Below are 25,672 nucleotides of genomic sequence, written 5' to 3' on the forward strand. Positions count from 1 at the left end.
TTTGGGGAGTTCTCTAGGCCTTTCTTTGAGATGCATTGCAAAATCTTGATGCAGGATTGGATCTTGTTATTTGTTTAGTAGAAGTCTTTCAATATGTCTAGGTTGACAAGAGTAAAATGATGTAATAGATCAGAAGATAGATTACACTGATAAACAATCAAGAGTGATTTTTTTTTTCCCTCAGAGGAAATGCTAGCAACAAAATATGCATTGTGGTGGTCTCCGAGTGGAAGATATTTAGCATATGTACAATTTAATGATTCCAACATACCAGTTATTGAATATTCATATTTTGGTGAGGACCAGTATCCCAGAAAAATAATTATCCCATACCCAAAGGTATGTTTCTCATTCTTTTGATATACTTCCTGAGACGTGATAACTGTAACATTGACTGTGCTTAAAAAGTATTTGTATTGAAATGGTTAAATGATTGTGGCCTAAATTAATGAAAAAAAAAAAAAACAAAACCAAAACAAAACAAAACAAAAAAAAAACCTTGGGACGAGTTCTGAAAAGGTATGGCCATGTTCAATACTGTAGTAAAACAAACAGAATTCCTCATGTAAGTAAAAAGGTCAAGCTTTACTTTTTCTAATTCAGTTTACTTTTTGTGATGTGTTAACTACATAGTTGTTATTTTTCATTGCACTACCTCAGTTATGAGATGTTGCTTATTTTGCAAAATAAAGGCTATGACAGCTTCAGTCTATTTACATACTTCATAGTACATTTTGATCTCAAAGGGTTTTGAGTGCCAGACCTACAGCAAGAAGGTTTTGGTTTTGTACTGTACTGCAGAGACACACCGCAAATATAGCACTGGTTCCTATTAAGCACTACATTTTCAGTATAGAAATGCACTGAATTTGGCTGTTCAAAAGGGTTTCTTCTTTATTTATAAAATGATGCAATGTTAAATAACATCCTACTTGTGTAGAGTCTACTCTGAGATCTTGTAAGGTCACATTTGTACTGTTGTACTCAAATGAATAAATATTTTGTAACTTATCCCTACAAAAAGTGTTGTAATTTTCCTAGATCTGATTTTTTTAGAGCCTGATTTGAATAACATGATACATTTTCCTTCAAGGCTGGTGCTAAAAATCCTACTGTTAAAGTGTTTATTGTAGACACTATTAACACTGAAGCATTTGGTCCTAAAGAGGTCCCAGTTCCTGCAGCAATAGCATCAAGGTAGTGTGCCCTCAAATAAGACTTCTAATTTATTTTAATTAAATTTTGTCTGCTTGTTTTAAATGTTTAAAACTCTGAATTGTTTTCTAACAATGTATTACCCTATCAATCTCTGAACTGGAGATTGGTCAGAAGCTACCTAGAAATGTTGTATTTTGTATGCCTGTATATGTATTGTTACAAAGGACAAAAAACATCTCTAAGAGAAGTTTTGCTTTTGTATTCCACAGATCAAAATGGGGGTTACAGTCTGTAACAATGCTTCTATGTTTTTGTTCTTTAATGACCCCTCTTTTTCTCTTTCATTTTTTAGTGATCATTATTTTACTTGGCTTACTTGGGTAACAGATAGTCGAGTCTGTGTGCAATGGCTAAAGAGAATCCAGAATTTTTCAGTCTTAGCTATTTGTGACTTCAAAGAACATTCAAATACTTGGGACTGTCCAGAGGTAATAAAGTTGGAAATACACATTGCTGGAATTAACTTTTGCTTATCTTCATTGTGTTATCCTGTTTTAACACCTACTCATCATACACAGGTTGCTCTGACTTACAGAAATATGTAATATTTCCCTCATTTTTTTAAAGAAAATAATTGTGTCACTGCCATAGTTGTCTTTTCCTGTGTTTGATCACACTCTTTTAGCTAACAGTAATACCTTTTTCAATATTTTAAATGCTGGCTGAGAGGTGAAAAAAAAAAATTAACTGCATCAGCAAAAAGTAATATCATTAAAATATATTTTTTGTGAGGTTAAGTGACAATCAAAGCAAGAAAAACAAGAATGGTATTGACCAGGTTTCCAAACTGTTTAGTTCCTTCTTGCTTTCTTCATTTTCAAAAGTGGAACCATTTAGAATACTCGTTTTGTTTTGTTTTTTAAATCGTATTATAGCATGTAGAAATTTCATGCTAAGTCTAACTGAATTGTGTCCTTTATGATTAACGTTAAATTAGTTGAAATAGCATGTAGATTAAAAGTAAGGCAAGTTTGTAAGAAGGAGACATTCTTCTGTTTTATCAAGTCATACAGCTGGAAAAAAACAGACAAGTTTTCAGGAATACCTTTTTTCAGAACTAAAAAAAAAAAAAAAACAAACTTCCAACTAAATACAACAGTAACTCTACATTTTATTTAAACACCTCATACTTAATAAGACAGTTCGGAGGGAAAACCATGCTCTGTTGAGCAGAGGTGTGAGTTCATATGGCCTAGCTATCTATCCCTGTACATAGATAGTTATAGGTGTAATGCACAGAGACTTTTCTGAAAAAAAAAAAAAAAAAAAAAAAGTAAGTTCTTAGAAAGACCTTTTAAAGCTTGAAGACTGTACATGCTGACTGATATATATCACATGGATCCTGAAGGAAGGAAGGTGTAACAATGAATTTCAGTAACTAGTACTGAGAACTCCTTTATTGTCTCTTAGCATTGATGCTGTTTGCATATCTGGTTTTTAGAGGTTATGGTACAGAACACCTATAAGAACTAGTGTTAGGCCAAAACCTTGAACTAATGGGAAATAAAAAGCAAGAATACTTATAACAGTATTTTATATAAATGATAGGTTGTAAATTCAGAGTTCATTAACACAGTCTTTCCAAGCTGAAAATACTTATTCCTCTATGATATGGTAATTGTTACAAATTTTAAAGGAAGGTAAAGGTCTGTTCTTTCAAAAATGTTATTATTGAAGTGATTTTCCACAGAGAAATAGCCTTAGTTTATAAGGATAAAATATATATTTACTGCAGCATTTTATGTGTTTCCTAAGTCATTCCTCTTATTTACAAGTACATTGACACTGAATCTCACCTCATGAGAACAACTGACCGCATATTAATAGCTAAATGTTCTAACGTACTTCAAAAAAAATCAAGGGATCTGGGATTCTACCACAATCCACCAAAGTACTTTAACGCAAACATAACTTTAAGCAAGTAAGCAGTTTTATTTATTCAGAAGGTCTATCTATGTGTTTAAAATTAAGCATGTGCTTAATTGCTTTGCTGGAACCAGACCAGAACAATTAACATCTTGCAGGACTGTGTTCATGATCCCTGTTTAATTGCATTTCTCCATGAAACCTTATTTATGGAGTCACTACTGACGTTTCTATAATTCTATATTTATACAGTGATACAATGCTTTTATCACATTAAAGTTTGCACAAATGGCCAATTGAAGGAGTGTGAACAGATGGGAGTGCTGCATTAGCTCTATTTGCCGTTAGAAAGTATATCTCTGCGTTTCCTTCAGCAAAAATAGTTCTCTCGTTGATTTCAGTTAAATTGAGACTGTAATGTACAATAAATGTGCTAGGCTTTATGTACTTGAAAATAATAACAAAATATAACCTACAAGATGTTCCTAAAGTGTTGATTCATCAAAAATATTCATTTCAAGTCAAGTGTTCAAGTCTTGCTTACATGAATAAACCACAGGAGCCAGTGTGACTTCATTGGAACTATTCCTATGACTATAAGCTAGGCATGTAAATACCTGTTGGTGAAACTGGATTTTACTATAAATATGCAAATTCGCTAAATTCTACAAATGCTTTAATAACAGAAAAATCCCATAGAGGTAACGGAACTACTCACATGAGAGAAATTAAATATATTCTTAATGTACTATGTCGTCGGGATCTGAGCCTTAATTTAAAGAAGGGTAAATAAATCTGTGAAGCAGATATAAAACAATATTTCCCATTTTTCTTACATTGATAAGAAATAAAATGCAACTGCTAAGTTAATAGCTCAGTGGAGCACTTGTGAAGTACTGAATGGTATTCTAAGGGGCAATATCTGCATCTTGCACTCAAATCACTTTGCATGGACTGAGTTGAAAGGAAAAAGTGAGATTCTGAATGTTAATTAAACTACATTGAGAATAATGAATACAAAACATTATTTAGAAAGCAGATTGGCCAAACTTATTTCAAACTATGAAGAATTATTTTATTAAATAAAAAAATATGAAAAGCTTGCAAGATAACAAAATAAATACATTTATAGAAGGGAGAACTGATAAATATTAAATCACTTATTCAACATGGTCTCTTCAATGAAAAAGTCATAGGAAAACATTGAAAATGCATTAGAAAATCTGTAAGTAAAAAAAGAAAATAAAAATACAAAAGCATCTCTAGGGAGGAGACACTGACCCATTTATGCTCAGTATAACTCTAAAATCAGGTTTAAGAATGTTTCAAGGAATTAGCACCTACTTAATTTACATTCATAGTCTCAGGATATGATAATCTGCTTGATTTTTGGTACCTATGTTATTTTTGTAAATACTTAATTCTTCTAAGTACCTTTTTTAAGATTTTTTAAAATTTTGGAAATCAGGCCTTTAAATGTCCCTTAAGAAAAGCAACAAAAATGGACGCCCTCAAATTTGTTTGTACTATACTTAGTTCAATTTATTTTTCACCGTGTGGATATTAAATACGTTGAAATATAAATATCTATTTTGCCTGACTTAATAAGACTGTTGATGTGACTGGAAGTCTCTGCTGCTACAATACAGCATAGAACTTCTTCAGACAGATAAAACCAGAATGCTGTTGGGAGGTTACACCAAATTCTGATGCCTATTATCCTGATACAAATCCAGAATTACTTATTAGATAAAAAGAGTATCTTGGACCAATAAAGGTATTAAAATAAAATAAATAATAATTTGGTCCAAAATAGTGACCTGTTTTTAGAGGGTAAGAAGCAAAATGTTTTCTCAGTGTTTACCAGAATTTTCAACTGGCCAAAGGAAATGGTAATCAATAAGCTTGTTAGCATTGCAGTTGTCTGGGTAAAAATTACATTACTGTGTGAATTTTAAAGGTTATATACAAATGTATTTATCTTGTACTTTTAAGGTAGACTTTAAAACCCAATAGTCATATTATCCACTCTTACAAATCAACATCACTACTTTGAATTGAATATGTCAAACCAACTGAAAATCTAACCCAGATTATGATTATTATTATCGCTGAAGTTATTTTGGTTGTTTTCAATCAAAAATTCATGAGATCAAGTATTACTTCTTGCTTCAGTGAAAATGTTTCATAAGGTTAAAACAATCACTTTATATCTTATGTAGCTCCGATTATAGAGCTAAATATATTTTTTTAATAGTACTATTTTAACTAACATAATGATATTAATGCAGTAATATTGTTTACTTCAGACAGTCTTCAAGTGCCTGAATCATCATAGCAAGTATTCTAGAGTTCTTTTACAGGAGGTTGCAGACTTTTTGTTTGAGTATTTTAAATTCTCCATTAACTCAATCTTTTTAAAGACTGTACATTTGATTTTGTTTTTCAGAATCAACAGCACATAGAAGTGAGTCAAACAGGATGGGCAGGCGGAGTAGGTTTTGTTCTTGTTCTCTTCTGATTTAATGAAAATTTACAGCTTTCTGCATCTTCACAGTGGTGTTCTTAAGCATCAAACACTATTCAAAGTCACACAATGCTACTGCCTCAAACCTGTTGCACTGTGAGGTTGAGACTTTTTATGCTTTTAGGCATAGTAGCTGGCTACCAGCTTTCTGAGTATAAAAACCTTTTTTTCTACCTTCCTTTGCAACTGATTAGACACTATACTGAAGGGAGGGAAGCCAAGAACAGAGAGTGATTCATAATGCAAAGTAATTCTTAGAAATATCTGGGTGGGGACAAAGCAATAATGTAAAATTCCTCTGATATTGCTAGGGCAAGAGATAAGGTAGTTATACCATAGCATTTTAAGAATAGAAACTGTTCATTCAGAACACAGCTTTAGTGCCATGCGCTGTTCATTTTCAGCTAGAGAAGAACTTTCAAGGTAGAACACCCCTCTTACAAGTGTAGTTGATACTTCTTTGCAGTTAACCTTAAGCAAAAGAAATTTTCTCTACCCAGTAACCTTTATCTTAGAAGAGCCATTACACCTTTCTTTGGGAGCTTGCAATAAAAACAAAGCTGCAAGGAAATTGTAAGAGCATGAGATCAGTGTTCACATTCATATATTTTAGCAATTAATGTGTGTGCATATGCTTATATTACTCCTCAGGCAGGTGAAGTTACTAGAATTCAGTATGGGGAACCGCATGCTGTGTTTGATTATCCTGCAGTGGACTTAAATGAGAGCCTCAATTTTCAGTACACTATCCTTTAAGAGATGTGTTTTTATTTGAAGTAAAGATTACACGTTCAGAAGGATTAGTGCCTGGTCCCTTTCTTTGTTTCATCTCTGCTCTTGAGGTTGTGATGATGGGCTTTTATTAGAACAAATAAAATTGCACATATGCATAAATTCCTGCTTAGCCTGTATGAGATTTGAAAGATTAGAAATATGAGAAGGAGGCTCCAGAACAATTTACCTTGTGGTCGCAAGTTCTAGTTGATCTTGAGTTAATATTATTCAAAAGTCTCATCTACTTTGGAATGTTTGGTGTTTGAAGTGCTTGCAGGTCATTATTCTGTGTTCATATTTTGAAAATAAAACTTATAGTTGCAGTAGCTGGATGACAATCTTAGTAAAGAGGTGATGGTTTGAAAGAAAGCTAAAGTTGAATGGTCTTACCTGGGATAATCAGTTCTTAAACATTAGTATGGTAAAGATTAGATATCCATTCTGCTTAGTGCTATTTCTGTTGAGTGAATCAGCCAAACTCTGTGGTCCACAGGACTTTCAGTTTGGCATTGTTCATGACATTAGCTTCATTCAGAAATACTATTTTTAAAATCACTTCTACATATTTTTAAATAACTACAGATCATACAGAATATGCAAAATATTCCACTTATAAGTACAGAGCTTGTATTTGTGTGGTACTTCAGGTATTTATATTATCAATTTAAGAAATCTGACACAACAGTGTAATTTGAATGTAACCACTGAAACTGAACTCTTGTTATTTTAATATGTAGACTATAACCTGCTAAACAGTTTGGACATTCTTTCTTTTGTCTCATCTACCATGTTTCTTTGTTACAGTTCTTTGTTTCTACACCATATTTTACATCAGACAGCAGTTCATACTACAAAATTTTTAGTGACAAAAATGGTTATAAGCATATTCATTACATCAATGGCTCCGTGGTAAGTCAAGCAAAGTGTTCTATTTTACTGTGAATTTCTGAAATAATTCGACTATATTCAGTAATTTATACATCTTGCTTTGCAGGAGAATGCAATCCAAATTACTAGTGGAGAATGGGAAGCAATATACATTTTCAGAGTAACAAATGATGCAATGTAAGTATCACACAGAAGAATATAGGTTGTGAGTATTGACAGTAAGAGTAGTACTTAATCATTTGACACATACCAGCCATTTGTCAACTCATTAAGTTATAACTAGCTAGTTACAATGTATCTAGTAACTGAATGAATCCACAACAAATTTGCATGCAAAAGCATTGCTCAATTTTGCAAACTTCTTTTACTTGTGGGAAATTCTTTGCAATTGCTCTCAATTTTTTTGTTTATTGTCATTGCTGATCTTAGACGGTCTTATCTAGGGATATGTAAATTTAAGTATGTCGTTATCCTGCATACAACTAGAAATTATTTTTATTTTGTTGAATATGAGCTCATTCAGTTTACTCTATATATAGATATATAATTGGAAGAGTGATTGAGTGATTAGCTCTTGTGAATTAAGATGGAATTCTTATTTATATGCTGTATTTGTCATCTAATGAGAGTCTGAGCAAAGATTTATTAGGATAAAAGACGTGTAAGCTTAACTCATGCTTCCATCTTATGCAGAAATCTCAAAAAGCATAATTTAACTTCCAAGACATCTTTTTGTCTTGATGCTGGTTCATAGTTCATCGGTTTATGGATTATTTACAAATTATATACAAATTAATTCACAGTTTCTACTCAAGCAATGAATTTGAAGGCTATCCAGGAAGAAGAAATATTTACAAGTAAGTGCTATCAACATTATCTTAATAGGTTAATAGGCGATGGGTGTGGATTAGTCAATAAAATAATTTAACTTCCAAATAATTTATTTAATTCCATTACATGTAATTTCATTGGTTATCTTTACTTCAAATTATATCTGAGAATTGAGGACAAGAACTATCTAAAGTCTTAATAAACTGTTAGGGAAAATATGCTTAAAAGGGAAAACATTTACTTTTAAAATGAACTGTTTAGAAAGTAGAATGCCTATGTTCCAGAACATGAAGCAGACACATCTGATGTCAGTTGTAGCAAAATAAATAATTGCTTTATTTTATCTTTCCTCTAGACTCAGTATTGGAAGTAAACCTATCAGAAAACAGTGTATCACTTGTAATTTAAGGAAAGAGAGATGCCAATATTATACAGCAAGGTTCAGTGAACGTTCTAAGTATTATGCCTTGATCTGTTATGGTATGTATAGAATGTGAACAAACAAATAACCAGTTGTTCTGTCAGACATATCAGAAGCATAGATAATATTATCACAGCATACATAATAAATTAACACAAATGATGGCTAGATAAATCACAGAAGTTTCACTGTAATCAGAAGAGATTTCCACACATTTTTTCGTGTCCTAAAATATTGGAAAAATGCTTCCAAAAATATAAATATTTTTACACCTGCCCCTCCCAAAAAAAAAAAAAAAAAAAAAAAAAAAAAAAAAGGAAAAGGGGGTTTAGAATTAAAACAAAATTTTGGAAGTCCTTCATGACACAAAACTAATCTTAAGCTGACTCATCAAAGTCATTCTTGCAACAGCAAGAGCAGGATTTTGTAAAAGACACTGATTTCCAATGAACATAATCAAAGTTAGCTCTGAAAATTCACTATGATGTGTTATCAAATTGAAACAAATAAGACTTACGTCAGCCTCAAAATGCTGAATACTTACTACCTGAGAAAAAATCTTAATAACATCTTTTTTTAAAAGTAGAGATTTTAAATTTTTTTTTAAAGATTTAAAAATCTTTAATAACAGAACTAAGAAAAAATCATCAAGATGTATGATTATTGAAAACACTTATAACATGGAAGTATGAGTGATGAGTTCATCCATTACTATAATCAACGAACAGTTAAGTAACAGTGTTCCCTAAAAAAGGGAAAAAAGCTGTCCAAAATTTTCCTTTTGCGTACTTCATATAAAGCTTACTGTTCTTCTGCACTGAATCATCAGCTGAACAGTTCTTTGGTCCTGTTAAGCAGAGGACCAAATGTAGCTAATAACAACACCTTTCAATCATTCTTGTACAAAATAGTCAGTAAGGTCATCACCATATGAAAGCCAGTCACCTTCACAAATACAATCTGACATGTTCTCAGAAGAATGTTTCACATTGTTAGTTCTGTATTCACCTTATGTAATCACCTCTAAGGTACTAACTAGATGTCACTTCTCTAAGGAGGAAGAGTTGGCTGATGTGTTACTTCTATTATGTTTGTTAAGTTATGTAGGTATATATGCAAGTCTACATACACACAGTACCTTATGTATTTTGTGCAGCAGAGTCTAGTGGCTTTTGTAGCAGAGAAGATTCAGAATGGTATAAGGTTGCATTCAACTCTTTAATTCCTGTCAGTTCCAACAGCAATGTAATCTACACTTTACCACCAAATTCTGGCTTCAAACTGTAAACAGCCTTCTTTTCATTCTTATGACAGGTCCTGGGATTCCTATTTCTACTCTTTTTGAGAACCAGGGTGATAGAGGTACTGAAAATATCCTGCCTATTTCTGGATGTTTTTTTTTCTCATTGATCTTCACTATGCAGATCCCCTAATGCAGTATTTAGGATTGTGATCAAGTAGCGTTGCATCTCGTTTGTGCTTCAAAAAGTATTAGTAAAATATCTTGTGTCTTTCTAGCTTTGTTAATTAGTAAAATCCAAACATCAATGAACACAATGATGACTTTATTTTCATTCCCGAGTCCCACACTTTTATGGCATCCCAATGTTTTACCGGTTTACATATTATAGATGCAATGAATAGTGGCAAATACTTGGCTACCAAATATTGATTCAAACTTTGTAGAAGACATTATCATGATTTCCAAGCCGTTTCTTTTCACAGCTCAAGACTTTCTGATTATATTTATTTATTTATTGTGAAGTAACCCTACCCTATGCAAGAAGCTACAGTGTACTGTTAAGAGTTTGCAATCTGAGCTACTGAACTGTACTAATTAGAATTTGGATGCTCTTCAGCCATCAGAAGAGATTTCAGGGAAGAGCAGAAGCTCTTTCAGATGAAATGAGAAAAATACCCATTCAAATAACTGTTTCAGGGAAGGTGTAATTATACAAAATGGAAACTCCAGCAAGAAACACGCAGAGTCCACTTCTCTCTCTCAATCTCTCTCTCTCTCTCTCTCTCTCTCTCTCTCTCTCTCCCTCTCCCCCCTCCCCCCCACACACACACTTTTACTCAAAATTTTCTTCTCAAGCTTAAAAACCTCTCAGTCTTGAAATGCTAATAAAAATAACATGGTCCTGTAAAAAAAAACTTCAATGATTCAACTTTCCCCCACCCTTTCCCAATAATCAGGGGAAACCCACAGGTAGCTGTAATGCCAGTTTAGCCCTTATTAACATCTAACTATTAAATGAATGGTTTTTGACCAGAAGGCATATAAAAACATGTGGAAGACTAATTCTGTAATATTGTTGAGCCAAATTAATCAGTGCTGTTTCATGTAGAAGTCAATTAATTGCAACGTAAGAGTATTTTTACTCCAATAGGAGTTGGTACCTCTTAGTATTTAATCACTCAAAAATGTTCACAGATGGAAAAGCTTGCTCAAAATACCTATTATAACTGTGATAGAAGAAAAAAAAAAAAAAATATGTTCTTTGTTATTTCTTTTGCAGAAGGTTTTGAAACAGTCAGGTTTTGAAACAGTCAGTGTATTTTTTTTATATTTAATCCACTGTCATAGCTTAATGTTTTCCATGATTCATCTATCTACCATCTATCCTCCTTATCAAAGTAAGAATTATATGAAATACAGCAAAGTGCCCAACTATAAATATGCATTTCTTAACCTCTCTTCAGGAGAGAACAATTTTAGTCAAGGGATCTTTCCCACTCTCATGATGCCTCACTCTGCTGTTATTCTTCAGGAATAAAAATAAAAAAAAAAAAATCAGGCTCTTCTTTGACCTCTTTGCATGACTTTTTGTGTATTAATCTTACTTAAGTCCCTTGCTTTTGTAATCTCTTCTGTGATGCATAACTATTTGTTATGGATTGGACTGCAAGCTGTGAAAGAGTGGTAGTGGATCTATTTTCATTGCATTTTGGCAAAATTTTGAAAATATATCACCCATGAATTTTAGTAGAAGTCCTATTGTTAAATTGACATGGACGAGTTTGGAAGCTCCCTCCAGCATGCCTACAATTCATTTGTGGTAATGGACAAGTTTCAGGAGATTTGAGGGGAAGGATGGAAAAAGGTTCAGCTGAGTTTAGATAAGTATCCAAAGCAGGATGATCTTTCAGCTATAAAAACTCAGTTGAGTCTGCAAAAATTGTCAGAATACTTTGAAAGAACAAATTCCAGTGTTATATTTCAGGCATTTTCAGAGCACAATCTAGTTCAAGACATGCTGAGAGAAGTAATGGTATTTTTTCTGTCATTTCCATGAACTGGAAGTGCCTTCGATCAAATAATAATAATAATAATAAATCTCCTGAAGTCTATAAAAGTTCTATTACATTTTCAAAATGAAGCTGAAAGTACAGATTTTTTTATGTACAATATTCTTAATCCACCAATACTCTTGGAAAAATGCATATGCAAACAATACCCAGTGAATTCATCATACATAGCTCTACGGTCTATGCTGGAAAATAACTAAATTATAAATAGTGATTTTTAAATTATATAAAAGTAAATTGGGTCCCAAGCAAGTAAAGTAAATATATATATGTATATATATAAATAGATGAAGCTGTCTAAGTTTGTAACAATACATTAATAACAACTGTTATGTGGTATGTCTAGTATTTTTGTGGACATACACTATACAGTAGATAAGCCAAGGGTTTGCCTCATCCCCTTAAGAAATTGAGTTTTCTATGTTTGTCCAGAAACAAGGTAGTCACAAACACATATGTGCTTAACCGTGCTGCCCAAGACTCTCAGAAGGTAAACTCAATATACTGTCGTAAGCAAGAGAGGAGATGCAGAACTGTTTTTTGCATTATGTGGTGAATTTTACATTTCCAGCTTCTGCTATATAAGAAAACTGGAGAAAGTTCTTTGCAGGAGAAAGGAGTTTCCTCCTAACGTCCAGAACTCTAACACTCACAGGCAGTATGTGAAATGATTAGTGTTGCAAAATGTACATCCTATAATAATCTAAGGAATATTTTTCCATCATAATACCTGTGCTTTGCTTTTATTTAGCTATATGATCAAGCCCAAATAGAACTGGCTGATTTCATTACTCTGCTTATAATTTTTCACAGATTTCCTTACTGTTCTAATAAGATAAAATAAAGAAATCTCAATTAATGAAGAGGAATTAACAAATTAACTACTTAATAATTTTGGCATTTCTTTTTGTAGAGCTCAGAATATTAGAAGACAACTGGGAACTGCAGTCTTCTTTGCAAAAGATCAAACTGCCAAAGGAAGAAATTAACAAACTTGAAGTGGCTGGTATAAGTAAGAATTACAGTTTTTATTATACTTTCTACTCATATTTTTTGCCTTCATTTTGTTGTAGTAAGTATAGTCTTTCTGTAGATCAAACTTGTTAGCCTGCCAGATTAGAAATCAGAGCCCTCATTTTGCCCTGTTGGGCAGTGACCAATTTATCTTTTTCTCAGGGTATCTATCAGTAAAATAGTAGTTAAAACACACCTCTGCTTTGTGACACAATTAAAAAAAAAATACTTTCATAATATTTGTAAACTGTTTAAATATCACATAAAAATGTAGTATATGTTTTGTAGTGCAGTATGGTACTAATGAAATGTGAAATGCAAACCACCATTAATGTGTTAAACTTTATAGTGACTTGTATACACTGTAATTTTCCCTAGTGACTTTACACTACTTTCTGTAGTAGCGAATCGGTGTAATGTTTTCAAAACCCATGTCTCAAAATCTTAGCAACAGTTGTATTCCTAATTGTGCTTTTCTAAGCACCTAGAAAACAGTAAACCTAGTTTTGGTGAAGTAATAATTGAATACATAGCTTATTTAAAAAAAAAAAAAAAAATGGGCACTTCAATTTTTCAAGTTTATTCTTAAACAGTTTAATATAAACAATTACTTCTGTGGTTCTGTAGATCACAATTCATACACTCTGTAGTTTGTGCTGATTCTTTTTCTATTACTATTTCATTACTATTACATCAAACTATGGATTATGCTTGGAGTAATCTTTTTAACCATTAACAATATAATTTTAATTTGTCTTTTCTAGCTTTGTGGTACAAAATGCTTCTACCCCCACAATTTGATAGATCCAAGAAGTACCCACTGCTCATTCAGGTGTATGTAACACTTCCTTTCTTTCAATTTTGTTGTTTTGTCTGAAAGAATGTTTATTATAATTTAAGGAAACATAGAATATTTGTAACATTTTATCAAGCAAAAGCAAAAAACATTTTGCTTTTCTGTTTGCTCATCTGATATGTTTAAGTATACATATTAATATGTTTTCATATTGAGATTGAAATGTAAACACACACATTTTCAATGTGAAATTATTAATTTCAGCTTTGTTAATATGGAAACTATGAGTCTGCTTAATTTTCTTATGAAAAACAAACAAACAAACCTAACCATGTGGCCTAGTTTCTTTCAAAGTTTCCTTCTAAAGAGCATTTGAGATGAATTAAATTTATTGCTGTCTAGAAAGGCAACCAAAAATGCATCGGTAAAAAAAAAAAAAAAAGAGAGAGAAAAATAATGGGTGTGATAACCATTATATTGTCTTTTATTAACTAGTGATGATCCAAAGTTCCAACAATGCTAAGCATCTTTGGCTGAAGTTTAGTGTAGAAGATGAAGTAATTCATGTCCTCAAGGTCAAATATGTAATTTGTATTAGGCATATCTCCATATTGCTCAGCTATGTGGGGTGTGTTCAGTCCACACCTCCCACAGCATGTTATTCCCTACTGAATCAAAGAAAGTTTGGCGATGGCCAGGAAGTGTAAGGAGCTATACTTTTTGTTTCTTATTTTCTTTGTTAATGCATAGTATGTGTGGAGATCAAATGCCAAATAAAAAACAAGCAAACAAACAAAAAGAATTGAAAAGGGCTGTTACACCTCATTTCTGTACCCAAGGAATTTGGAGAGAATTAGAAATTGACACTTTGAGACATACCTCCTACAAGAATTTCCCTTACGATGCATACCTGATGCTGTATCCCTTAGTCTGAGCTAAAACTAATGGTTTGCTTTAGGCATAAGACATTAAGGATTTAAATGAATTTAGATATCAAAATCTCACACATATATGAAAACAGTAATGAGGCTGCTTCTGTCTACTGAGTTTTCTAAACCACAGCCATTCAGCAAAATATTTGTAGAGAAAATGTGAGACATACCAATATCTATAATCCAATATCTGGTAGTCACTTATACATCTGAGCTGAAAATGTGTAAATTTCCACCCTCAGGTATGGAGGACCTTGCAGTCAGAATGTAAAGGACACATTTAGCATTAGTTGGATAACCTATCTTGCAAGCAAAGAGGGAATTATTGTTGCTCTAGTGGATGGCAGAGGGACAGCATATCGAGGTGACAAGATTTTGCATGCAGTATATCGAAGACTGGGAGTCTATGAAGTTGAGGACCAAATATCAGCAGTGAAGTAAGTAGAATATCTCCCCATAACATTTCTGTATTTACACACCTACAAAAAGTAATGTGAAAAAAATATATATTAAATGTTCTCCCGAGCCTATCTTCTGGAGAGCTGAGGGCTCCAGGAAATAAGACTAGGCTTAAGACTTGTAGAAATAAAATATTACTTGATGTCAGTGTGGTTTGATGTGGTGTACTAAGTCCATTTACTACTAAGTTCACATTTGAACCTCAGCACTTCCATTTTGTAAGGGCATTATCAGAAGCCTCAGTCCTAGGCCTAAAGAAATATGTGCATCAGTGGTGAGAGGTAAACTAATGTATTTTCCATTACTGTGACGTTTTCCCTGAAGGGGAAACCTACTTCGTAGGTAGTAACCATATTGATTAGCCACAGATCCATATTTGATGGACCACAGTGATTAACTAAATATCAAATATGGAGTTTGTAATGAAACTGAATCCTGACACTACCCTTTCAAGAGTGTAGTTAATCATAAACTTGTTCTCTATGCTGTCTTAGAATAGTAATAAATAACAGGAAGTGACTGAGGTCCTCTAGAATATCTCCTCTCCCTCCGCAAGCTGCCCCTCTGCACTGAAACACTTAAGGTGTTCCAAGGACAAACAAGTCCCTAAGCAGAAGTTTTGGGAAGGGGGAGAAAGCTGAGGTTTTGTAAAGAAAGTCTGTCTGTTAAGCTTACAGATGCAGTAGCACTTCTAAAGTGAGCACTTAATGAAGTGTTAGCTTGAACCCCACAGAAATGAGTGCAAAGCAGGACTAAGAAATCTAGTTTAGGTTTTGATCTTGAATTGCTACTGTCAGAGCATGGATAGATTTTTGAGTGCAATATCCCTTCCCTCAGTAATGGACCTGATTCTGAGAAGAAAAGCTAGAAAATGGATGTACAATTCAGGTTTCCAGAACCTTCTCTGCTTTCTTGTGAATGGTGCCTGTATTTACAAGTGTGTGTGAGGAGGGTATCTGTTCCTTCCTGTTACTGTTTTGTGATAATTCATTTCCACCTCAATGATATAAACACACCATTATCTTTTTCAGTGATAAATGAAACGGCATATCTGTGTATCATGTCAGGTTTTTCAATAGAATCTATTATTTTCTTTCCTTAAACTCTTAGCAGCAACATACTTTAAAATATCACAGGACAGAGAAGTGTTTTTTTCTTACTCTGAATCGTCACTCAAACATAAAATGCCGGAGACAGAGGGAGTCTAAACTGATTCTGCAGTTGCAGAATTTGCTGAGATGGGCTGTGAAGAAATGACCTCAGACTTCACACTTCCCAATTTTCTGTCAGCAGCTAGACTAAATTTTTATTCAGTTAAATGCATTGCATTCCATCTTAATGATCTAACACATGGTTTAAACTGAATGATTTTTAGAAACAATCATATACTCTAGTGGGAAACCTTGGAGGAGCTTTTACTGTAGGAGGAACCCCATGGATTAAGACAGTAATTTTACAAATCTGAATCATTTTTTTGGATTATCTAACTTTGTCCCACCCATATTGTATTGGACATTTTGAGTACTGTCTGTCATTTGTGGTTGCCTTAGTAAAATACTGCTAGCAGCTGCTGATGTATTTCGTGGGATGTATCTGAAGATAATTTATCTCTTGCTCTTGTACTAATGTTGTCTTTTGCTTATGTAGGATGTTTAAGTTAAAGAGAGGGTCTGGACAATGTATCCAGGTGAATACTAAGTATAAGAAAAAAAAAAAATTACATGAAGCCAGTTGTTCCCCTGCAACAAAAATTATTAAGAAAGTATTAATTTCAGCAATGTTTATTCTTTAAAGAAAATATATTCCTTTCCTCTGAAATGTCTTTGAGTTGAATAACTGATGCTTTGTAGAAATCTGACATGCTATGCTGATTGTCAGTTTGATCAAATTACTGTGATGTTTGTTTGTTTGTTTGTTTTGCTAATTGGCTAAAGTATTAGCAATCTTGATTTGCAATAATGCATTAATTTCTGTGATTTTCTTTTCCACAGGAAATTTATAGAAATGGGTTTTATTGATGAGAAAAGAATAGCGATATGGGGCTGGGTGAGTGGTTCATCTTTTTTATATCTATCTTTAAATAGTCCTGTAGTATAATTTTATATAATTCTTCCTTTTTCTGTCCTAAATCTCTATAAAGAGATTGGCTGAAGACAACTTCTGAGACAGCATAAATGCCACACAACCCCCTTATAAAGATTTTTAAGATGTTCGAGCCATCTGGCTCAGTTGTTTTTCTTCATCATGAATGACTAGATTAAGAATGCAATATCAAGAAATATTTTTTCTTCTTCCTTTCTCTCTTCCTTTCTTTTTTTTTCTTTCTCTTCTCCCTTCCTCCCTTCTGCCTTTCTCTCTTTTTCATTGCTGTTTGTTTGTTTTCCTTGGCCCAGTTTCATTGTAAGAGGCTTGCCCAGAAACACTGGGCAACTGTAATTGTAGGAGTTGCCTGATTTTAGACAGCACATAAGCAGGGTTGCTAAATCTTTCTATTAATCTAATATTTAAATTACTCTGGCCAGATACAGTATAACTAGGATAAAATGTGGTGTCGTAAGGTGAAATTAAAGTGACATTAATCACATTAGGACCACGTGAAAATACAATTTTTTTAATCACATCATATTTTATTTAACTACAGTGTTTCTGGAACCAATTAAGTGATTTCACACATATAAAGCATTGTATTCCAGTAGCAGATATATTATTTAAATAACAGCACTATTGCCAAACCAGTCAGTCCTTTTTCTTTTTTTTTTTTTTCAATTTATTATTACCATTTCCTGGTTCCATAACCTTACAAATACAATATCTTCTCCTTTCTCAGCTTCTAGCCCCACATTGTTGCACGTCTATTCTGATATCTAGGCTTACTTTGCCTAACTTCCATCTATGAACTTGTTCTTCCTTTTGGGTCCCAGTTTGAGGAATCGGGCCAGAACAGCAGCCAGCAGTAGAGACAAATTGCTCCAACTTCAAGTTCTCAAATTTCTGAGGATGTTAGTATTGGGGATGGAGATGGTTCAATATAGCAAACATTCAAAAAATCTAGGTAGTTTGTTAAGGGTGGGAAAACCTATGACTGTTCTTGGAGGGGCACACTGACAGGATGAGAGGCAATGAACATAAGTTACCACAAGGAAATTTTTGCTTGGGTATTAGGAAAAAAATATATGACAACAATTCTCAACATTGAAATATGTTGACTGGAAAGGCTGTGGAATGTGGACGTGCCTCTGATCTCATTTAAATTTGAAGTTAGCCCTGTTTTGAGATAGTTTGCACTGATTAGATTACCTTGAATGACCCTGCCAACTTAATTTTTTTTTATGATTCTAAATGCTACCAAGAGTAATATCCTGTGATAAGTGCTGAAGAAACAGTAAGAAAATAAGTGATTCAATAAAGCTGTCTAGTCTCTGTCACAAGAAATCACATCAGATCCATTTGAAATCAAAAGAAAAAAAAAAAAAAAAAGAAAAAAGCTTTGTCCTCCATGCATTCAAAGCAAACTCTTTACTTTGGAATTAATTTATATGAGTTTGATTTGGGAAACAGAATGATACTTCACCAATAATTTTAAGCTGTCTGTGATTTCTTCCTAGTCCTATGGTGGATACGTAACTTCTCTGGCACTTGGATCTGGCAGTGGAGTATTTAAATGTGGAATGGCTGTGGCTCCTGTTTCCAGCTGGGAATATTACGGTATGGAAAATGGTCATAAACACTGACTTGGAAAGAGAGGTAGCATTTAATGACTTTCTAAATTAAATCATTGCAAGAGAATGTCAATATAAAACTTAAAGACAGTGCAATTACCTAGACATAAAACTTTTAAGACTTTAATATTTTCCGTGCTGAAAATAACTGATTGCAACTGTCAGTTTGGAACAGATTGTGCTACATAGAAGGTACGCACAGACAATTCTATATGCACATCTGTAACAGTCTGTAAAGTCCTCTTGATAAACCACTATATTCAGGAATGATCTCCCTGAAAAAAAAAAAAAAAAATTGTTAAAACTGAATTCAGAAACAGCTGAAATGTTTTTTCTGCCCTTAATGTTATCACAGTGCACTTCAACTTCAGTTACTGCAAATGGCCTCTTTCAGGAATCAGTATCTCTGATGACTACAAAGTTATTTTCCAAAAGCAGTGGAAAATAGAGGGACTCAGTTCTGTCTGATATCTTATTTTTTATTTTTAAATATTTTCCCTTTAGATGTTTCTCAACCGCACCTCCAGTGTTGTTGTGTTACAAGACATATTTTTCTTTATTGACTAAGACTCCAAACTGTTTTGAGGAAGCAACTCTGAGAGTGTACTCCCAGGGCCTTGCTGTGTGAATAAAGCAGGCACATACGCACTTACTTGCAGACCTGTTAAGCTTTTGGCATGGTGTAAAGGAACCTTAGTGTAAAAAAGAATGCTGTCATTTATGTTTTCAATGAGCAAAATGTAACACTTTGAACACATTTACTTAGCATATGGTCGTTGCTAAGAAGTCTTGGTTATAAGAAATTTTTTTGGTTAAATGGGAAGGATTGCTTCCCTGACTGCTAGAACAGACATTCCTTGTATTTATGGTGTTTTGCAAACAAAGGGAAAAACATTTGTATGACACAGGAAGCATAATCTTCATGTTTTCACTGGCATGAAGTTTTTTAAGTAAAAGCAGATTAGACCCACACCATTGCAATCTTTACTTTAGCTGATTTTTCAAAAGAGCATTAAAAAGTCTTGCTAAAAGCACATTGTAAAATCCAGACAGGCAAGTGTACCTCCCCAAAGGAAGGAAGGAAGGAAGCATAACAAAGTAATGAGTCATGAATTCTGGCAAACAGATCAAGTTAATATTAGGGTGAACTGTGTTAGGGGCAAAACTACAGGATGCTACACATTTGAGACAGGCTCAGTATGTTAGGGGATGTACTGGCCCCTAGAGCTTCTAAGTTTTGTCCTGGCCTCTTTTATATGCACAGATTAGAGTTTGCAGCATATTCTTTTCTCTGAAATCCTCCCACTCACCTCCATTTTCTGTCAGAGTTAATATAGCATCTGAACAACTATAATGGAAGTTGCATTCAGGGACAACGTATAGTTAAAAGCATTAAATATGTGACTGTTTTATTAAAATTCTCAATCTCTTTTTTCTTCCTCAGTAATTGACAAGCTGAATCTTCCACTTAGTCATTATAATGCAATTCTTGCTGACCTCAGTGGACTTGTTGTAGCTATACTGGTAGAAGAGAGTGGAGAATTTGGCTCAAAATACTGTAGAAATGCCAGCCATTCAAAAAAAGTTTATTTTATTGAAAACTCAAACCCAATATGGTTGTTTGACACTGTGTTGACAACAGATATTGCACATTTTCTGTTTTCACTGAACGATAAAGAACTTTGATAAAAGATAGGCTACTTAGATTTTTCTGTATTTAGGTTATTACAAATTATCTTCAGGGCCCTTACCTGGCTGATATGGGAGACACAGTACACATCTTTAGCACTTGGTGGTAACATACATAAAGGATACATAGTAAACCATGGGAACATGGCTATATTGAGTCATTTTCCATCCCTGGGGGAACTCTCATTTCTACTTTTTCTCAAAATTATTCTAATGCAGTGTATGAAACTGGACAACAAGGTACAGATGAGGGGAAAGCAGTGGATATTGTCTATCTGGACTTCAGTAAGACTTTTGACACTGACTCCCACAGATCCTCAAATACAAACTGTTAATGGATGGGCTGACTGAGTAGACAGTGAGGTGGATTGAAAACTGGTTGAAGAACTGAGCCCAGAGTGGGGTGATCAGTGGCACAAAATCTAGTTGGAGGCCAGTAACTAGTGGCTTGGGAGGAGTGGATGATAAACCATAGTGTGATTCTGCTATCCAGAGGGACCTCAAAAGGCTAGAAAATGGGCTGACAGGAACCTCATGACATTCAACAAGCAGAAATGCAAAGTCCTGCACCTGAGGAAGAACAACCCGAGGTACCAACATTTGTTGGTGGCCACCCAGCTGGAAAGCAGTTTTGCAGAAAACAACCTGGAGGGCCTGGTGGGCACCAAGTTGAACGAGTCAGCAATGTGCCATTGATGCAAAGAAGGCTAATAGCACCCTGGGCTTTATCTGGCAAACTTTTGCCAACAGATCGAGGGAGGTGATCCTTCCCCTCTGTTCAGCACTGGTGAGGCCACACCTGGACTGCTGTGTCAAGTTCTGAGCTCTTCAGTACAAGAGAGACATGGAGATGCTGGAGATTGTCCAACAAAGGACCATGAAGATGATTAAGGGACTGGATCATCTGAATCATCTCCCCTGTGAGAAACGGCTGAGACATGTGGAACAGTTTAACCTCAAGAAGAGAAGCCTCAGGGGGATGTTATCAATGCTTATAAATACATCAAGGAAATGAGCACAAACTCACTTAGAGGATGTCCTGTCAACATTAGAAAACACTTCACTGCATGGGGAAAGCACTGGCACAGGTTGACACAAAGAGGTTGTGGAGTCTCCCACCTTGGAGGTATTCAAAACTGTCTGGACATGGTCAACATGGTCCTAGGCAGTCAGTTCTAGAGGATCCTGCATTGGTCCTGGTTGGACCAGATGACCGCTAGATCTCACTTCCAACATCAACTAGTCTGTGATTCTGTAGACAATCTCAATTCCTTACTGAGTACGAAGGCCATTGTCTCTAAATATGGGAGGGAAAGATGCCAGATTTTCTTCATCAGAAAGCCCTGACTCCATTAAATAAATAAAATTCCTGTAATATTGCAGCTTGACTGCTCAATGTGCTGGTTACTCTTTCAAGGAAAAGTCATAAAGAAAGTAATGCTCCTGTAGTGACAGCTGCTGCATCAATTTTCCACAGATTTTCATAACTACTATTAGTTAAATTACAAATATGCAGGCAGTTTAAAGATAGCTGAAACCTAATGGTTTCTTGGTGTTAGATACTGTTCAGTTATTCATGCTTGTGCTTTTTTCAAATCTGTTAATAGTCTTTGTTATCGTTAGACAAAGAAACTGAACAGAAACCTGAAAATTAATTGCAAGTTTTTAAGTGCAAACCTATATCATTTCCTGCTCCCCCATAATAGTTGCTTATATTCATTCAATGGGATAAGGACAATGTTTTTTCCATATTAACCATACATAGTCATACACATCCCAGGCTGGAATTCTGCTCTGCTTCTCTTTTTAAGATGTCAACAGTAATGTGTGTTGTCTTTCTACCACACACATTTATTGGCTCATTCAACTGACTTCTGGAGTTCAAACCAGTAGCATAAAGCAGTATCAGTTAATTACCTTTATCCACAAAATGTTAACTCCACAGATTATCACTATTTCTATAAGGACTGTTTGGAGGATATATGTTAATTAATTTTCATATTTTTTAGTATGTTTAGATTTGGTGTATTATGAGGAAACCAAACAGAACAGATATAGTTAAAATAAACAGTCATTTTTCTATGTGTCACTGGAGGCGCAAAAATATCTTTAGCTTTTTTCTTCTTTAATATCACAGCATCTATCTACACAGAACGATTTATGGGTCTTCCTATAGAGTCCGATAATCTTGAGCACTACAAGGTGAGAATTCTCTTTCTGTGTTCATTTGCCTTAAACCCAAGTCACACTTCCATGGACAACCAGAATAATAAAGAAATAAAATGACCTGACAGCTCTCCTAGTGGCAGCCCTGTAACAGCTAAAGCTGCTGCTGTGAAATTCATATCTCTGTAGTTCCTCGTGGTTTTGTATTTATCAATTGTAAATATGATAAATTGTAGGATCCTTATTTTCTCATTGATTTGACAGTGCAAATCATTAATTTAGGAAAGAACTTATGTGAGAGAGGTTAAGATGTCAATGTTTTGGTTTGTACCCTTAACTATGGTATGAAAGCTGCTTCATGCAAATTTAGCTGTCTGATAATAATATCTGCAGATAATATCTGCAGAGGTCAGAACCTCCCCTACCTGGAACAGATTGCATTTCTGCTTTTCTTCACATTGATAGGAAATCTGTAACTTCGTCTAGCAGCGCACATACCAGCTCTAAGTACAGACAGGCCTGAATTAAACCCAAAGAATTTAATTCAAAGCCTCCTATAAAGGTTTTTTGTATCATGTTCTCAGTACCTATTCTCCATCCTAACCCCAACAGCTGAAATGCTCAATACCAAACAGCTCTGGTAGAGCAGTCTAGGTAGCCAGGAGAATGCCACGCGGTAGGTACTATGCTTTTTGTGAAGTGGTCATAAATGTATATAGTTTCTATTAATCTCAGCTTGAGATGAAGTCACTGCTGTCGTTATTATGCCAGTCCAACTGTTTGATTGTGGTTACACTGGTTAATGGAAGCCTGTCGGCTCTGTGATTGAGTGGTTTAAATTGAAGCTGCTGAACTGTTCACTTTTCCTCTCAACAGAATTCAACTGTGATGGCAAGAGCAAAGAATTTCCAAAACGTGGAGTATCTCCTCATCCATGGAACAGCAGATGGTGAGGTTTGCAAATGGTAGTACAAATACAGAGCCAGAATCACTTTGTTTGAAAAACATTAAGCATCTTTCTGTGCCTTTGATTAGGATGACTACTTAGATCTTTGTTAGATTTCCATATGACATATTATGAGGTGCTTAGTCATTCTTAGTCATGTCAACTGTATCACTCAATAATTAGTGGACACAACTTAATGCACTAGAATTTTGTGCTTTGTGGTATTTACACGTTTCAACAGCCAATCACTTTTTTTCCTTTTTTCAGATAATGTACATTTCCAGAACTCAGCACAAATTGCAAAAGCTCTGGTTAATGCACAAGTGGATTTCCAGGCAATGGTAAATAACAGTGTTTTATAGCTTTATCAATAAGCTTATCTTATATTTGGTGATATTTTTAAGAACCCAGTTCAACAGAACATTCTTCAAAATCTGGCAATTGTTAGTGCATTTGTTACTCTTTATAAGTAACTTCTTTTTCAGAGGATTTTCCTGCTCTTTTTTGTTTATTTGTTTTTTGTTTCTTCCCCTTTGGATGCTAATGAAATTTCTCTGATAAAGAATAACTTAGAGGCTTTTAAAATGAGCTAGGGAGAAGAATGAGAATCCAGCCTTCCTATAAAAGTTGCTGATAGCTAGTAAAAGAGAGGAAGAGAGGAAAAAGCTGGCTTCTGGGACCAAATCCATCAGTGCTTCTGATGGATTCTCTTTACCTGGACATGCTTGCCACAGGCAGGCGGTGAAACATGGGGGGGAAAAAAGGGAAGGAAGTATCCAAATATTGTAAATGAGGAATGAACAGGAAAAAAGTAGCACTGAATTATATGTTAAGCAATGCTTCTGTAACCTTCTTTCTCCATACTAATGGCAAAAGGATAGCAGGCAGCTGCTATCAAACATACTGGCCTTCTGCCTCAGACAACTTTCCCAGGTCCATGAACTTACCAAACATGGATCAGATAGAGGTCCCCCTGTACTTGAGATTTGTAGGCCGTTTTGTGAATCCCCCATTTTCTAACTTCACTGCTATTTACCAAACCTGGTTTATTTCTCAAGTATCTGGGATTCTGTATGCAGTTGTAGTCATTCTTTTTCAGCTACAGTAAAGCCTCAGCAGAGTTAGAAAGAAAATTGAGGGAACATCCTTGATTTACTTTATGAAAGCAGGACATTTTCAGTCTAGTGAAATAAAATCTGAAAATTCTGTGATTGCTGCCTATGAATGCTCTTTTGTAGAGCTTAGGGATATGGTTTAGTGGGGACTGTTAGTGTTAGGTCAGAGGTTGGACTTGATGATCTTGAGGTCTCTTCCAACCTAGAAAATTCTGTGATTCTGTGAATACAATGAAGGATAACTACAGAGAGGAAAAAAAAAAAAAAAAAAAAAAAGCTAAAAAAAAAACAGTTTTAGCAGAAGAATAAATGTATATAAAATACTGACAAATACATAAATACATTGAGGTCAGAAGTTAGAAGAATTTTCTGTTAAAACAGCTAGACTTTGGAACAAGCAGAATAAGGGGGAGCATGGCAAAAAACAACCTACTTTTAAGCTTCAGGTTAATGCATTCACTACAAAGGGATCAGACTTTCCAACCCAAAGGTGTCTCTTACTCCTTAAATGAGAAGACCAGATGATTTTTGCTCTTCCCGTTTCCAATGACATGAAAAAGTCTCTAATAGCAAACCATCCTGCTGTAGTTAGGGTGTTCACCGTTATTTCTTAAGAAGTTAGCATAATTCATATCTTATTTGCAGTAATCAGTCATAATACTTGGGGCCTTCCGGAATGCAGGATGTGTTGAACAGAAATGCACAACCTTTAGGTGAAAGCTTGTTGCTGAGAGCCCGGTATTCCTATACTGCCAGGGCCATGCAGCACATCAGGGGCATTTCATCCCTAAGGGCATCTCAAAGCTCTTTTGCTTGACTTGATACAACAGACTTGTCAGTATTGAGGTAATAATGCTTACTCCTAGATTACAGAAAGTATAGAAAATTTGTTCTATATAGTAGAATCTACTGAAAAGGAAAAAAAAAAAATTAACAGGGCCCTCTGTTTATTTACTTGAGGCATGTACTTTCTTCTATATGGTAATGAAATGATGGAAT

The 25,672-nt window shown here is 34.4% G+C and overlaps 1 protein-coding gene across 2 annotated transcripts in view; it reads left to right on the forward strand.

The window, feature by feature from the left end:
* Positions 1-25,672, forward strand: part of FAP (fibroblast activation protein alpha) — a 40,743-nt gene that overhangs the window by 12,717 nt on the left and 2,354 nt on the right. The window contains exons 9-25 of one of the 2 annotated variants that reach the window (XM_035331530.1): positions 185-339; positions 1,094-1,197; positions 1,511-1,646; positions 5,534-5,578; positions 7,190-7,294; positions 7,380-7,450; positions 8,077-8,130; positions 8,460-8,584; positions 9,840-9,887; positions 12,751-12,849; positions 13,616-13,685; positions 14,822-15,016; positions 17,030-17,084; positions 18,644-18,743; positions 22,584-22,648; positions 23,489-23,561; positions 23,826-23,899. In XM_035331530.1, the coding sequence (XP_035187421.1) occupies positions 185-339; positions 1,094-1,197; positions 1,511-1,646; positions 5,534-5,578; positions 7,190-7,294; positions 7,380-7,450; positions 8,077-8,130; positions 8,460-8,584; positions 9,840-9,887; positions 12,751-12,849; positions 13,616-13,685; positions 14,822-15,016; positions 17,030-17,084; positions 18,644-18,743; positions 22,584-22,648; positions 23,489-23,561; positions 23,826-23,899 (1,574 nt within the window). Of the gene's footprint in view, positions 1-184; positions 340-1,093; positions 1,198-1,510; positions 1,647-5,533; positions 5,579-7,189; positions 7,295-7,379; positions 7,451-8,076; positions 8,131-8,459; positions 8,585-9,839; positions 9,888-12,750; positions 12,850-13,615; positions 13,686-14,821; positions 15,017-17,029; positions 17,085-18,643; positions 18,744-22,583; positions 22,649-23,488; positions 23,562-23,825; positions 23,900-25,672 lie in introns of those variants that run through there. The other variant, XR_004752298.1, reaches the window with a different exon arrangement.

Source organism: Oxyura jamaicensis, chromosome 7, assembly GCF_011077185.1.
Source record: "Oxyura jamaicensis isolate SHBP4307 breed ruddy duck chromosome 7, BPBGC_Ojam_1.0, whole genome shotgun sequence".
Lineage (NCBI taxonomy): Eukaryota > Metazoa > Chordata > Aves > Anseriformes > Anatidae > Oxyura > Oxyura jamaicensis.